This window comes from Mytilus galloprovincialis, chromosome 3, assembly GCF_965363235.1.
Source record: "Mytilus galloprovincialis chromosome 3, xbMytGall1.hap1.1, whole genome shotgun sequence".
In the NCBI taxonomy this organism is placed as follows: domain Eukaryota; kingdom Metazoa; phylum Mollusca; class Bivalvia; order Mytilida; family Mytilidae; genus Mytilus; species Mytilus galloprovincialis.
In genome coordinates this window covers 54,286,092-54,302,619 of record NC_134840.1, presented here as the reverse complement: position 1 = coordinate 54,302,619, position 16,528 = coordinate 54,286,092, and the positions used below count along the sequence as shown (strand labels likewise).

General features: G+C 31.2%; 1 protein-coding gene across 2 annotated transcripts; it reads left to right on the top strand.

Annotated features, from left to right (window-relative positions):
* The first annotated feature begins 46 nt into the window (after positions 1 to 46).
* On the top strand, positions 47 to 15,192 carry LOC143068333 (tryptophan--tRNA ligase, cytoplasmic-like). Of its 2 annotated transcripts, none has more exons than XM_076242293.1 (8): positions 47 to 248; positions 5,050 to 5,158; positions 5,764 to 5,883; positions 6,281 to 6,463; positions 7,060 to 7,273; positions 7,878 to 8,051; positions 13,701 to 13,841; positions 14,476 to 15,192. In XM_076242293.1, the coding sequence occupies exons 1-8, from the start codon at positions 116 to 118 to the stop codon at positions 14,632 to 14,634; spliced, it is 1,233 nt and encodes a 410-aa protein (XP_076098408.1). In that variant the 5' UTR covers positions 47 to 115; the 3' UTR covers positions 14,635 to 15,192. The 2 variants fall into 2 exon arrangements, with proteins under 2 accessions (XP_076098408.1, XP_076098407.1); XM_076242292.1 differs by having other exon boundaries at positions 7,878 to 8,060.
* Positions 15,193 to 16,528: the final 1,336 nt, after the last annotated feature.

The following is a 16,528-nucleotide window of genomic DNA, read 5'->3' as shown; positions in this document are numbered from 1 at the left end:
CTCACATGCAGTTTGTGACTGTAAACCAATGACAATCGTCGTTACACCGGTATGACGGACTACACGTGGAACTAATGTAAACACAAACGTATCTGTGGGAATTTTACTTGTGAAAATGACTGAAGCAACAAATGATATAGAGAAAAAAGTAGAAAATATGACAACCAAAAATTTGGAAGAGGATGTTGTAAATCCATGGGAAGTGGCGAGTTCTTCAGATAAAGGAGTAGATTATGATAAACTGATCAGTAGGTCAACTGTGCACATCTGTTAATTTTATAATTTGTTAAAAGTAGTTCAGTCATGATGGTGTTAGACATGTTAGAAGTTGATTACTGTCAGTGTTTGTGGGTTATTCATCCAACTGACATCATGGTCCAAGAAGATATTAAGAGTTTAGTTCTTTTTAATTGAAAATACATAATTTAAAGGCACTGGCTACGGTTACATGGAAATGTAACAATAATAAAAATATTATTGTTACATCGGAGACTAATTGCCGGAATGCAAAGTTGGGTAAGGAACCGATTAATTACGAATGTAACAATAATTATTGAGACTACAGTTACATTGTGTTATTGTTACATGAAAAACAGAAGTACGCTAGATTCAAATCTTCTTTAGTTGTGTTGCTTAATTCTTTCATATGTACTAAATAATACTTGTAATAATGATATTATTATTATTCAACAAATGATGTTCAAATAGTTTTACGTTTTAATGGTTTTGATGTTCTGAAAGGTACTACTACAGATTAGTAGTGCCAAAGGCGAAAAATATAGTCCAATGGTTTGTTGTTGAGAACTCGGGCTGAGAAAAGTGTTAACTTTTTTAAGTATTTAACTGCACAACTATCATTATACTTTGAGCAATGGATGAAGAGATTCTTATTACCAATTTTGTTTTTGATGATAAATTTTAAAACTTGGGATGCGTTTGAAACGAAACTGAAACAATATCAACAGAGACATATAATACAATATGTCTCTGATATCAAGACACAAATTTCATACAGCTATAGATACAAACGCAGCTCTAATAAAATTTGATACATCAAAAGCAAAATATGGTAACTGCTAAGTTGGATACGGAAATCTGAGGTAAACCTAAAATCCGTAATTGACGTCAATGCGATCATATTGAAAGACAACATGAAACTATATGTGTCAGATGTAGAAACTGTCATTGTAAATAAAAATTAAAAAGAAATTGTATGTAATAATTGTATGTATTGTTAATATGAAATAAATGTCTTCTTTTATTATTTAGTACATATTACAAGTCCCATCGTACATTGCTGTTTTTCATGTAACAATAACGCTATGTAACCGTAGCCTCAATAGTTATTGTTACGATTCGTTCGTAATTAATCAGGTCCTTACCCAACCATGCATTCCGGCATTTAGTCTCCAATGTAACAATAATATTTTTATTATTGTTACATTTCCATGTAACCGTAGCCAGTGCCTAATTTAAAATCAAACCAATCAAAATAGTTTCTTGAGGGGGGCATTACCTTTTAATGGATGTTGGGATTAGGTGTTTTAAAACTCGTGATTTTGGGATTGATCCTTTCAGGATCGGGAAATTCTTTTTACGAATGTCGGGATGTAAATTTCTTGAAATTTTGGACCTCAGGATTTCATGTTTTTAAGCCTGGGATCAGGCTACATTGTACATGTATCCTGTATATCTTTGAATACATTGTACATTGTACATGTATCCTGTATAATAATAGTATCAAACTAGGACAGAAGCAGTGTTTATGATCAAAAGATAGCAGTTAGAGGAATATTTTTCTATATATATATATATATATATATATATATCTTATATTAGAATGGACTTATTTTTTCTTCCAGATAAGATACATGTATGTAAGTCTTTAGTTAAGATTTTAAAACATAAATTAGATTCATAAACCATCCTTGATTTTTACCCAACTTGGACAGAAGCTTGTTACAATCAAAAGATAGTATTTAGAGGAAAACTTTTACTATTTTCCCCCCTTTTTTGTTGATTTTGTTGACTAACAGCAAAAGTAAGCGAGACAATGGGTTCCATGGAACCCTTATGAATTTTTCTGCAGTTTTAGTCCATTATTTGCTATTCTGTTAACCCCATCCAGACCCTCATAAATAGGTAAAAGTCTTTTTATATGAATTACCTTGGGCCAGATTTAAAAGAAGGTCTGTTTCCCTTCCCTGGGGTCTACCCTTTGTAAACAGACCAGGAAGGCAGGTTCTTTTTTTTAACTGGATGTCATAGCATGGTCACATGATGGTCTGACTTCTCTAACTTGTCCAGTCGAGGCCACTTATCAGTTGTTTGTGCTCAATTTGAGGATATTTATCTAGATTATCAATCATTTTGCTTTCAATCTAAAAAAAGAAGATGTGGTAATGAGACAACTGTCCACAAGAGACCAAATTGACACAGAAATTAACAACTACAGGTCACTGTACGGCCTTAAACAATGAGCAAAGCCCATACCGCATAGTCAGCTCTAAAATGCCCCGAAATGACAATGTAAAACAAATCAAACGAGAAAACTAATAGCCTTATTTATATAAAAAAATGAACGAAAAACAAATGTGTAACACATACAATGTAAACAAACGACAACCACTGAATTATAGGCTCCTGACTTGGGACAGGCACAAACATACACAATGTGGCGGGGTTAAACATGATAGCTGGATTCCTAACCTGGGACAGTGGTATAACAGTACAACCTAAGAACGAACTATAAAAATCAGTTGAAAAAGGCTTAACTCATCAGATGGACAAAAAAACAAATGGACATGGCCGAGTACTCGTACTTCCAAACAACAAAAAGACACTAGGAACAGATCTGAGAGTACTCACAGTTAGCTGACAGCTAGTTCAAAGCCATTAACAACTTATAAAAAAAAAATCATGCATCTAAGACTAACATGCATTCAAGCACTTTCCAAAAAAGGAAACAAATTACTTCTAGGAAAAGAAATTGAAATTTTTTTGACCTGAGTGGGGGAGGGGAAACACTGAATATAAATCTGGAAAGGTGGAGAAAACAAGAACTAATCTGGGGTAAATTTGATGATTTTGAAAATAAATATAAATGGAGTTATTTCCCTTAAAATTCCTCTGGGTTTTTTAAAACATGTTTAAATAAATTTATTCCACAATCAAAAAGATTTACACACTTTTTTTTCCATACAATCTGGAAATATATATATCTTCAAAATAAAATTAAAAGAAAGCTTTTTGAGAGAAAAATGTCAATAAAAAGTGATGACGTGGACATGTTAGATGCCCATTCTTTCAAATGTCTTTTAGAACGTTACTATTATAAATGCCTCATTATGGAGTACATTTAAAGAGTAAAATGTATAATTTAAATTTATTGGAAAAAATTAAGAACAGTTTTAGGTTAAGCAATACATATTATATGTACATATGTTAGGTTAAAATAGAATTGGGATGAAAATTGTTCTGTTGTATACATTGCACTGTATTACAAATTCTCATATACCAATGGAAAATCTAACGACAAAATATTACTTCCCTTGTAAACACTGTTCGTTCTGTTTAAGTGTGGATGCTTTTGATTATTAATTCACTAGAATATGTTCTGGTAAATTGTCACACAAAAAATGGATTGAAAAAAAAATCCTTTATAATATTATCAATACCCCTAAATTATCCCTTTCATCCCAAACCATGCCTTGAGGCATTGTAGAATTAATTTGGCAATAAATGGACTGAATGAACCATAAAACGTTTTATACTGCAATCAGCTATTTTACTATACAGATAAAGCTATACGTATAAACGTTAGCTTTATACGTCAATGACCTCAACTAAACTATAAGCCCCACCTACTTACCGGAACTACTGTATTTCATCAACAACGTCACGTCACAACCATGACAACGTGTAGTAACAAAGGTCAAACTTTTATGAATTTAAACTTGTTATGTCTTTAAATTGGTAATTTATATACCATGTTAATTGAATGTTATTAATTAAGTTCATTTTCCCTTTCTAATTCCTTAAAATGTTAATGTTTTACCGCCTGGACTACGTTCATAGGGAAATACCCCAAAATGGTACCCCAAGAGGGAAATTCCAAACACTTTTTTTTTAACAATGTTTGTTACATATGTTTTTAAATTTTTTTATCGATTTCAGTATAAAAGCAATATATGTATAGTGTCTTGAGAACCTCACGTTTCCCCCGTTTCTAAGCCTCATACAAATAAATTTCATATTTCAAGACACTATACGTATATGTTTATATGTAAATGCATGTTGGGTCGAATAAACGATGTTGCATGTTCAATCTTTCATAATATCTGCTTGATAAGTGCATAGATACCATTTGAAACGCAAGATAACTATTTGAAATACTGAAACAGGTGCGAAAAAATATCCTGTCTCAAACTTTGATCAGATTCCAATTTAAAACAAATGTCAATGTTTTCAATCTACCACATGGTTTCCTTGTGCACAAAAGTCACATTGAGGATTCTTGGAACTCATTTGCATATTGTTACGATTTTATATTCTCACAAATGATAACTGATAACACGTATGTGTTATTAAAACAGACAATCCAAGTATGTCTCACATAGATCTTGATATTTTCTTCAAATTTTCTAATAAATAAATACTCAACAACTCTTTTCTTATTTACTTCATTGAGCATTGGAATGTGTATTCACGTTTCATTTTATTTATAACTCTGACCTTATATTTCTAATTAAAACTCAGGGATCCCTTCTTAATACTTCCCCAGCAAGACAAGTCACATGTTCCTCCAGTTACATGTAGTATGGAGGGACTGCTGGTCGTGCTGGAACAACAAGGAAATAATGGAATGAGAAAGAAACACCATTTGGTCAATTTTCACCCCTAACTTGGCCCTAAGGTCATATTAAAAATACTTAAAATGATGATTTTTCAGCTTTGAGTTGGAACCTACCTGAAAATTTATTATTTACTGTTGTGAAATATCCTTTAATTTGATTTGATTGCTTAATGTATACAGTATTTAATTTTCAGAGAGATTTGGGAGTTCAAAGGTTGACGAGGAACTAATTAAAAGAATAGAAACTGTTACTGGAAAACCAGCTCATCATTTTCTAAAAAGAGGAGTGTTTTTCTCTCAAAGGTAGGACATTATTATATATATCACCCAAAATCAAGAAACATTTTTTTAACATGTTTAACAGGGGCTTTTCTATATATTATTTGACATAACATCATTACACCAGCCAAATTGTACAATTGACAGTTGGTCTGACTTTGTATATATAGAATGGTCAAAATAAACAAATTTTCAATATGAGTTGTTTTGTCATAAATTCCACTAAATTATATGTTTGTATTTAAACTGTACTTATAGATTTCAAAGTTGATTATGAATGTCAGTTTCATAAAAACTTGAGCAGTGAAAACTAATCTTTACACATACCATTCAATGCAAACTTGAGCAGTGAAAACTAATCTTTACACATACCATTCAATGCAAACTTGAGCAGTGAAAACTAATCTTTACACATACCATTCAATGCAAACAACATAAGAAAATACTGATGCATATATGACAACTATTTCAGTGAACAGTTCAAATGTAGGAATATTTGTTAAATTGTCTTCACATTTTCAATATCGGTACATAACATCAGCAACAACTCTTTTCTATAGACTACTGGAAATATATAATTCTGCTGATTATTTATGGAAAAATGATACTAAAACAATTATATATTTCAGAGATATGCACCAGATATTAAATTTGGCTGAACAGAAGAAACCATTTTTCCTGTATACAGGTCGTGGACCATCATCTGAAGCAATGCATCTTGGACATTTAATACCATTTATCTTTACAAAGTAAGAAATCAGTCATTTAAGAAGAACAATTTTGTAATTAAAACATTTGTGTGATTGTAAATGTACAATATTATCATAATTACACTGTCAATGTGTCAGCTTGTATGTAAGAAAGAAGGATAAATGTTTTTCAGGGTGCTATTATGTTAATTTTCATATCAATATACCCAGCTTTGCACCTAACCAACATGCTTAGTACAGAGGTAACATTGAGGACAGGTCTTTCATTGTAAACGCATTATTTTGCTATCTGATGAAACGGTCTTTGCTCTTACACAGAAATGCGGTTTGTTGGATGAGGAAGATTGATTGCTGTAGCAAGTAGTAGCAAATTCCTATTTAATTAAATGTTTAAATATTCCTCTACAAATTTACTGATTTTTAAAATTCATTTTAGATGGCTTCAGGAAGCATTTGATGTTCCATTAGTTATTCAGCTGACAGATGATGAAAAGTTTTTATGGAAGGATCTAACTTTAGAAGAAGCTAGCAGACTTTCCTTTGAAAATGCCAAAGATATAATTGCCTTAGGTTTTGATGTTGAGAAAACCTTTATATTTAGTGATTTAGAATATATAGCGTAAGTATATGTAAAATAAGGATGGTTAAATTATAACTTAAATATAAGGAGGTTACTGCTTTATTAAGGTAGTTTATCAATATATTATAAGAATAAAGAGATGTGGTATGATTTTCAATGAGACAACTATCCACCGTTGATGCTAGCAATTATAGGCAAAATAGTAACACTGTTTGTGAAACACTACACTGTTATTCTCACTGACATCCAAATCATTACATCTCGATTATTACAAAGTTAACTATCGAAAGCTGAAAGGTTCTATTTTCTAAGTGGCAGTTTGCTCTTGTGTGATGTTATCTTCGTCAGGGGTCATGGATACATTATATTTTGTTGTGTAGCCAGACAGAGATGCAGCAGCAACACATAGGGATCACTTCTGTCTTCTTGAATTGTTTGTTGAATCTGTACCTTACTTTGTTAATCCCAAAGTCAATGTAAATGGCTGTCCAGAATTGGTTTAAGCATATACAGAGTCTTCTAAAGGACTTATAGTTGTTGTACACCTGCTATTCTGTTTAAAAATACATTTAAAGAACAATTTGTTTTGGGAAAGTTTAATTTCAGATTTAAATTTTAATTTTCCTTTTTTTCAGACAAAGTCCTGCTTTTTATAAAAACATGTTAAGAACACAGAAACTGGTGACATATAATCAAGTGAAGGGTATTTTTGGTTTTGATGACAGCACATGTATAGGAAAGATCAGTTTTCCTTCCATACAAGCAGCACCTAGCTTCAGTTCATCATTTCCACAGATATTCAACAACAAAACTAATATTCCTTGTCTCATCCCTTGTGCAATAGATCAGGTAAAAAAGTATTTGTAATATACTATTAGATTAACATATATAAAGACACTTCTTTATTTTGGTTATGCATTGGTGTTATCTCCCTTGTTTAAACATGAGTTCCATAAGTAGGTATCCAAGTTGTTTTTGCTTTGTATGGGAAATCACTTTTTTTTTCCAAACAGCGGTATACTACTGTTGCCATTATTTTTTTTATAAAAACTGGCAAACATTTTATTAATGTTATTTATCGAAAACATAGAGTGTTGAATAAAATACATGTAAAAAAATTGCTAAACAAACTGGATATAAACATGTGATAATGAAAGATGACAAAAAATTGCTGAATTGGGATTAATTATTCAGTGAAAAAAGTAATCCAAACATAAATGAACAAAAGATATTGGATAAATAGAAAGAGCATTCTTTCAACAAATACCAAATTGGCTGGTGTTCAAACTATATAGTAGCTTTTACATAGATCTTAGTTATAAAATTGGTTTATAGCAGAGACTTCATATAAAGATCTAAGTACTGATGAACCAGAGAGTCATGTAAAGTAACAACATCTCATTATTGTTTTGTGGAAAAGATTAATATAAAAATGAGTGCATTTATTTTTTAGGATCCATACTTTAGAATGACCAGAGATGTAGCACCAAGATTGGGTTATATAAAGCCAGCTTTAATGCACTCTACTTTCTTCCCAGCCTTACAAGGTGCACAAACTAAAATGAGCGCAAGTGACGCCAATTCATCTATTTTCTTAACAGATACTGACAAGCAAATAAAGACGAAGGTAACTACAGTGAGTTGACTATGGGTGTTACTGTAAAATTTTACCTATAGCTCAACCTGTTTTTAAAATTGACAATACAATAGGGACATTTTATTTTTTAAATCTACCTTGATTCAACCTGTAGTTTTTTATTTGCCAGTTCCAATCTTACAGCATGCTTTTTTCATGAAGTTTTTCTTTACCTAAGATTTTTCTTTTTTAAAATTGATAGGGAAGAAAATAGATTTGGTTTTCATTGTTTTAAATCCCCAATATATATTATTTATCTATATTTTACCTAAAGTTCTAAATCAGTAAAAGATTTGATAAATATTTGTTGAAAACTTCTGATTTAAAAAAAATCCCTTTCCATGTTTTTCGTTTGAGAATCCAAGTAAAGCAAATAATCCAGTCATAATATTTCACTCACTTTAATCGCTACATTATTTCATTTGTATTGTTGAAACAAAACTCCTTTTTTTTCTCTCTTTGGCCTTTTCTAATGGGTGATAACTCAATATAATTTGCCTTTTCTTCTTGCGGAAATCTTAATAAATTTATTATTTCCATAATTTGATGAATACTTATTGACATGTTTCTTGTACAAATTGTTGATCCATATAGGTATATCAAAATCATAGTTGAATAAACATATTTATCTATTTATTGACACTGATATTTGACATCTCATCCAGAATGCCAAAGATTTTAAATAATTCCCAATTTTATTCATTTTTCACTATGTCACTAGATTTTTTTCTAAACCCATAGATCCTGATTAACTTCCCATGATAAACATCCCAATTAAACAGGTGCAGAATCTTTACATAATTCAGAATCTTGTATCATTTCCATTACTATATTCCAAATACAGCATGTAGTTATCCTCACGTTAGGAATATTTTAGAATATTTACTTTCATTTTTCACTTTATCACTAGATTAGACTTTATCCACTGCATTAATTCAACATTTTATTTCATTTCCAAGATCCCATTTAAATGGTGAATTATCTAAATTTGTAATAGATCCCAAAATTAATAATGAATGTTTTTAAAATCACATTTAAAGCCACAGAAACATGTTGGATGAACTCACACTATATCTCCTACTTGAATTCCAGTTTTGAATTTTTTTAATCTTTAACATAACTAAATCCCATCTTATGAAAATTGAATTTCCTTGAGGGAACTCAGCATTTTATGCACTTAAGACCTACTAATATAATAACACTGCAAGGTATACTCTAAAGTTATTTTGAATGAATTATTTCCTCCATGATACCTTCATGGCAATAAATTCTTGAAAAAAAACCAAATCACATTTTAAGAAGCAAAATTACTATAAAAAGTCTGAGAGGTGAATTCAAATAAAATAAATCCTATATTGTATGCACAATGATACCAATAGATTTCAAATATTGCAAATAATAATCCAAAATGGAAATCTTGAAGGGTCATGTGAAGAAATGAACAACATATCTATCTGAAAATTTAAACTGTAAACACCTGAACAGCTATTTCTTGTTTCACTGGCAGCTGGACAATACTATGTATAAGGGTTAGAATTTTAAAGAAGCATTTAGCATGTAAAAACAGTTTACATTTTCAAACCTATTAACACATAGTTAATTTAATCTTTTACTGATTTAGAATTTTAGGTAAAAATTAGATAAATAATATATATTGGATTTAAAACAATGAAAACCAAAACTATTTTCTTCTCTATTAATTTTTTAATAGAATAATCCTAAGTAAAGAAAAACTTCATGAAAAAAGCATGCTGTAAGGTTGGAACTGGTAAATAAAAAACTACAGGTAGAATCAAGATATATATTTAAATCTAACAATACCAACTGGTCAGTTTAAATGTCCCTACTGTATTGTCAATTTTTTAAACAGGTTGAGCTAAAGGTAAAGTTTTACAGTAACACCCATAGTCAACTCACTGTATAAATATGGATTATATTTTCATTGATACTGCACTTGTTCTATTTCAGCAGTCAAAATGCGTTGACTGTATATTTCTATGTCATATACAGTCACTGACTCGATATCACTTTTACTCATGAATATTTAAATAGAATTTGCCGAAATAATATTTAATTATTCATACAACCTCTTCAACCTGTTCTTGTTTCCAATGCATACAACGATGCGTGGAAAGAATTAACGTTGTTTCTTTTGCAATTATTGGAAAAACGTATTTCATTTGTTAATATATTTTGTTTGCAACCTATAATTCATTATGTTTTATGCTTATGGTTGATATTTTAGTCCATACTCAAACGATTTCGTTCACCATCGAGTGTGGATTTCAACAGGTAAATGTATATTTCATCGTGTTGTATATTTCTCTGCGAGCATGATATGACCTTTTTAAAGGATATTTGCCCCAATATTTAAATCAAATAAATAACCTTAACGCATTTAAAAACAACAATTTAAAATGTTTTTTAGATTGCAGTATAAAGACAATAATAGTGCATTGACTTGACATATCAACGATATAACAATTCGGCCCGAAACGGGGAAATAGCTCGGCACAGCCTCCCATTTTCCCATTTCTAAGCCTCATCCTTATATCGTTGATATGTCAAGTCAATGCACTATCATTGTCTATGTAGCTTCATCATTCTTCTTAACTCATGGGTAGATATTAAATTATTCCAAATTTATCATACCATGTTTGTAAGTTATAGGAACCAAATGATCTGGATGAAAGAAAAAAATCTGTGTTAAAAGATGAACACACAGATATCTTGCAATAACAAAGACTTAGTACAGTGGTAAAAATATTTATTATCACATATTTGTAACGAATACTTTTGGTTTTGCATATGTAATAACCTCAAAATTGCCTTGGGCAAAAAAGAGGTTATTGGTTATTGTGCCCTGATTCCAAATGACGTGACATCATTGCATCCTTAACAACACTTTTGTGATAAAATGTTTAAGATTTTTACCAATTATGTTTCATTAAATTGTTATAATTGAAATTTGTTTTCTTTTTTCTGCAGAACTTAAATATGTGATAAATAGATTATAACATGTCTTTTCCATATTGGCTCTGTTATCATCCCTCGACCCATATTGGCCCTCGGCTAAAGCCTTGAGGTCAATTTTGGAGACTCAGGATGATACCAGGGCCAATATGGAAAAGGGCATATTATAATCTACCGGTATATGTATTGTGACTCTTTTTGTGATATTTTATGATATCAATAAAAAGATAAATTGGAAACTTGTAACAAGTACCAGAAGATGAGTTTTTATATGCCAGTCAAAATTTTGACAGGAAATATTATGGTATACAAATGTCCGGCTTTCTGGCGTTAACATGTTGCACTGTAATTGAGAACAACTTATCCAAATTTCAATAAACAGAACTTAGTTATTTCTTATGATGATCAAATGATCTGTATACTCTTTATTGAAAATAAGATTAAGACTTTTTGAGTTTTGGGACTTTGTAACTAAAACAGGGGTGTGATTTTTTCATGTTGTGCCGTACCTCAAAAACGATTTATTACTATTGCTTAAAACTTTACACACTTCCTAGTTAGGGCCCCGCCTTTAGGCGGGTCGCCCTATAGTGATCAGTCTGTCCGTCCGTCCGTCCGTCCGTAACACTTTAACTTTGTGTCCGCTCCATATCTAGAGAACCATTATGATTTCATACTTTATACTTTACATGTTTATTAACCACCACCAGAGGGTGTGTCATGATGTATGTACAACTTCCTAGGTCAAAGGTCAAGGTAAAAAAACTTTGGTTTCAGTTGACAACCCTGTGTCCTGTGGTGAAGATCGTGTCCGCTCTATATCTTGAGAACCGTTATGATTTCAAAGTTTATACTTGACATCCATTTTAACCAACACCAGAGGGTGTGTCATGATGTATGTACAACTTCCTAGGTCAAAGGTCAAGGTCAAAAACTTTGGTTTCAGTTGACAACCCCTTGTCCTGTGGTGAAGATCGTGTCCGCTCCATATCTAGATAACCGTTATGATTTTATACTTAATACTTAACATGTTTATTAACCAACACCAGAGGGTGTGTCATGATGTATGTACAACTTTCTAGGTCAAAGGTCAAGGTCAAAAACTTTGGTTTCAGTTGACAACCCCGTGTCCTGTGGTGAAGATCGTGTCCGCTCCATATTTAGATAACCGTTATGATTTCAAAGTTTATACTTGACATCCATTTTAACCACCACCAGAGGGCGTGTCATGATGTATGTACAACTTCCTAGGTCAAAGGTCAAGGTAAAAAAAACTTTGGTTTCAGTTGACAACCCCGTGTCCTGTGGTGAAGATCGTGTCCTGATAGAAATAATTTGCTTCTTTGTGTTATATTTTTCTTAAAGTAAAATCCATATTTTTCAAAAAGTTGAAGCCCCTCAGCAATTTTTCATTTTTTAGCATTTAATTGGCATTCTTTTTTGGTGGGTCATAATATATTGAAGTCATAATTCTAAAAATATGTGACAAATATCAATTGGGCAGCACCTTTAAACATATTGTTCAAACATCAATCCATATATCCAGAAGTCACCTTAGAGTAGTCAACAATGAGTTCACATCATGCAGTCATATCACTATTATACTATGAAAGTAAGTTGAGAATATTAATCAGTTTTAACTTAAAATCTTAGAATAAAATCACACATGAGACTATGTAATAACTTCAAATAATGCTTCATATCAGATTATCCATACAACTTATTTACACCACGTTATTGACAGCGGGGCCCACAGAGATGGCTCCCATCTCAATGGTATCTAGTTAATCTTAAAGTCATATGAAACCTCAAATTAAAAAAAAATTTGCATATGTTTTTTAAAACTAAATGGATAGTTTTCATCATACAACTTATGTACATATACTTTTTTCTGAGGAAAATTCTTTAATTTGTCCACATTTAGAAGAAGTTTACTTATTTTTAATTACTTGCTGCCAGGAAGCAATTCGCCGACATATTTTCCGTGGGCATAGTGACCTAAGCGTGACCCTCCTCGTAAAAATCCGGTGATAGCAATACGCATGTATCTGTCATTAAAATAAACAATTACCTGATTGTATATGTTAAACACGTGCTAAATACCCATACTTTTTGTTAATTATTTATTATAAGGTGACAATCGGTAAACTTCGGCTTCAAAACACGGCATTTAATGAGTAGCCATATTTGTTAAATCATAACAGACAGATAGAAAAAAAAATTTGACGAATATACGATATATTTGCGTAAAAATGATAAAATCGTACAGAGAGGACTAAGTTTATGATATATACATGCATTGGTTCAAGAATTGGATGAACATTATTTTTCACCAGTCACTCGTTTCTTATGACTTTAAGATCAGTATACTTTTGGAGATGAATCAAAATTTTATTTTAGAGTTATTGATTTTTTTTGTTAAAAAAAAAATATTGGGGTTCTTATGTTGCGCCGTATCTCAGAAACTATTTATGATTATTGCATAAAACTTCACACACAAGACGACAGGATTATCATGCGCTCGTGGTGCAACTGTTTATTATTTCTTCAGTTTAAATTTATCGTCAACAGTTATTTACATTATAGTCTTTTTATTATAACTTTCATCATCCTGTGTTATTCTAGCTTTTAGTCATATGATTATGCATGCATTAATACCTTTTACAGGTAAATAAATATGCGTTCTCTGGTGGTGGCACTACAACAGAAGAACACAAGGAGAAGGGAGGCAACTGTGATGTGGATGTTTCATACCAGTACTTAACATTTTTCTTGGAAGATGACAATAGACTAGAGGAAATTAGGAAAGTAAGTTATTGGTTTACTTTTTCTGGTAATACTTTTAAACTTATTGATGAATGTCATAAAGCTTGAAATAAGTTTAATATTTCACCATTGTATCTATCAAATATTAATTATAAGTATTTTGATTAATTTATTTCAGAATGGTTATTTTGATAGGTAATTATTTCTGTTAAACAAGACACCAAAATATATCATGAATATAAGAACACACAGTTAAAATCAGTCAGAAAAAAACTGAAACTGTGTAAAGCCAATACACAAGAACACCAATTAAAGTACAACATTAACAAAAATTCTCTGATTCTGAGCATAGTTATATTTCCCTAATAAGTTGATTACTTTCTTCATTTCAATGTGAGGTTAGTTTGTCCTAATTCTTAATAGGTTGAAATTTAATAAAGAGGTTTTATTTTTTTCTTGTTCCTGAAATTGCTTTTGTGACATCCTGAAAAAAAGGGGAACTGTGTCTGATGACATTACATAAAAAGAAAACATCTTATTGTATCACACTCAATGCAGTGGTAAAATCTACATGTACATATACACCATGGAAAATTAATCACAGTTACCCTTTGGATGGCATGTACATTTGTTTTAACTTTTTACCACTTATAATAAAATAATGTATTTTTTGCAGACCTACACAAGTGGAGAACTTTTAACTGGTTACTTAAAGAAAGAATTGATAGAAATATTACAGAAAATAATAGGTGAACATAGACAAAGAAGGTCCCAGCTGACGGATGACATTGTTAAACAGTTTATGACACCTAGAAAATTAAAATTTGATTATTGACCATATGTGTGATTTATGTCTATTTATTTATTGAAAGAACTTTGCAATAGTGAAATGAATTAACAGTTTGAATTGTATGTTGTGAATGCTGTCAAAATTTCATTCTTTAACTTTCAAAACCCATCAAACAGATATGTGTCTATATATTTCGATCTGAAGGCATTATAAATTAAACATTAATTATATATTCTGCATTTCATTAGTTTCTGTTTAACCAATATCTGTAAAAATGCAAAACATCAGCAGTTGTTAGAGAAACTTGTGCATCTATAGGTTTTTACTGGATTGATTTATGTAAAAAGTAAGGTTTACATCCTAGATCAACTTCATGTGAATCATTATTTTATGATTAAAATATTGACATACCCTTTATAGAAGATATTCTGATACAGCTAACCAACATAACCCTCACAAACTAAGGGTATGTTTAAATGGTTCACAAATGGACATGATGGATAAAGTAATAATTGATTTATGGTCTTTTATGATTATTTAGCTTTTTAGAAATATTCATAAATTGCAATGGAATTGTATGAAAATAAATCTATGAATAATCTTCACTGTTCTCATTATTTAATCAGTCAGAATTTTAATTTAAAATTGATAAATCTTGTGATTTAATGCACACCAGCCTTTTGTATCGATGTTAATATGCATGTAATATTTGACACTGTTGATAAGCATGTTTCAATCTAGCTCATTGTTATGGAAGGATATATGCATTGACCTGAACATGGTCAATCTTACCAAATCTTATTTTTTTATGAAAATGTTATTGTTAACCTCTTTGATGTTTTTTGACGAGCTTGCAACTTTTTTTGCAGAAAGCTCGATATTGGGATAGTGGTCCAGTAGAGGCAGTGTTAACTCTTATAAACTTAATATTTCAGAAGGTAGAAGACATACTTTGTTTAATGATGCCTCATGATATGACGTTTCTATCTGTATTATGTCCCATGTCCTTGACCTTGTTTTTATGGTTCAGTGACTACTTGAAAAAAGTTAACATTTTAATTATTCTTAATTTCTCTCTTATTACAAGTAATAGGATAAATATATTTGCTATGTTTGTACCTTGCAAGGTCCTCATGCCTGTCAGACAGTTTTTATCTGACCTCGACCTCATTCATGGATCAGTGAACAAGGTTAAGTTTTGGTGGTTAAGTTGATGTCTCAAATACTATAAGAAATAGGTCTCCTATATTTGATGTATGGAATGATTGTAATGTGTACATATCCAATTGGCAGATGTCATCTGTCCTTGACCTCATTTTCATGGTTCAGTGGTTAAAGTTATGTTTTGTGTTTTGGTCTTTTATAATACTGTATGCAAAAGGTCTACTATATTTGCTGTATAGAATGATTGTAAGGTTTACATGTAGATCTGGCAGGGTCATCTGACCTTGTTCCTCATTTTCATGGTTCAGTGGTTATAGTTAAGTTTTTGTGCTCTCTGTATCTGTATCATTACGTCGAGGGAACCAATACTGGGTTTAACTCGACGGGAGAGAGAGTGCCTTTTGATGGCTTTGTAGAGCTGTTTTGAAGTTCTCAACTGACTTGGCACACACTTTGTTTTCTTCCAGTTGGTTCCAGTGAATCACAGTCTTGACAAAGAATGAGTTCTTAAATTTCTCAGTTTTACAGTTTGTTGTTTCGATTGCCTTTAAGTTGATTTTATACGACCGCAAAAATTTTAAATTTTTGGTCGTATATTGCTATCACGTTGGCGTCGTCGTCTGCGTCGTCGTCTGCGTCGTCGTCGTCGTCGTCGTCCGAATACTTTTAGTTTTCGCACTCTAACTTTAGTAAAAGTAAATAGAAATCAATGAAATTTTAACATAAGGTTTATGACCACAAAAGGAAGGTTGGGATTGATTTTGGGAGTTTTGGT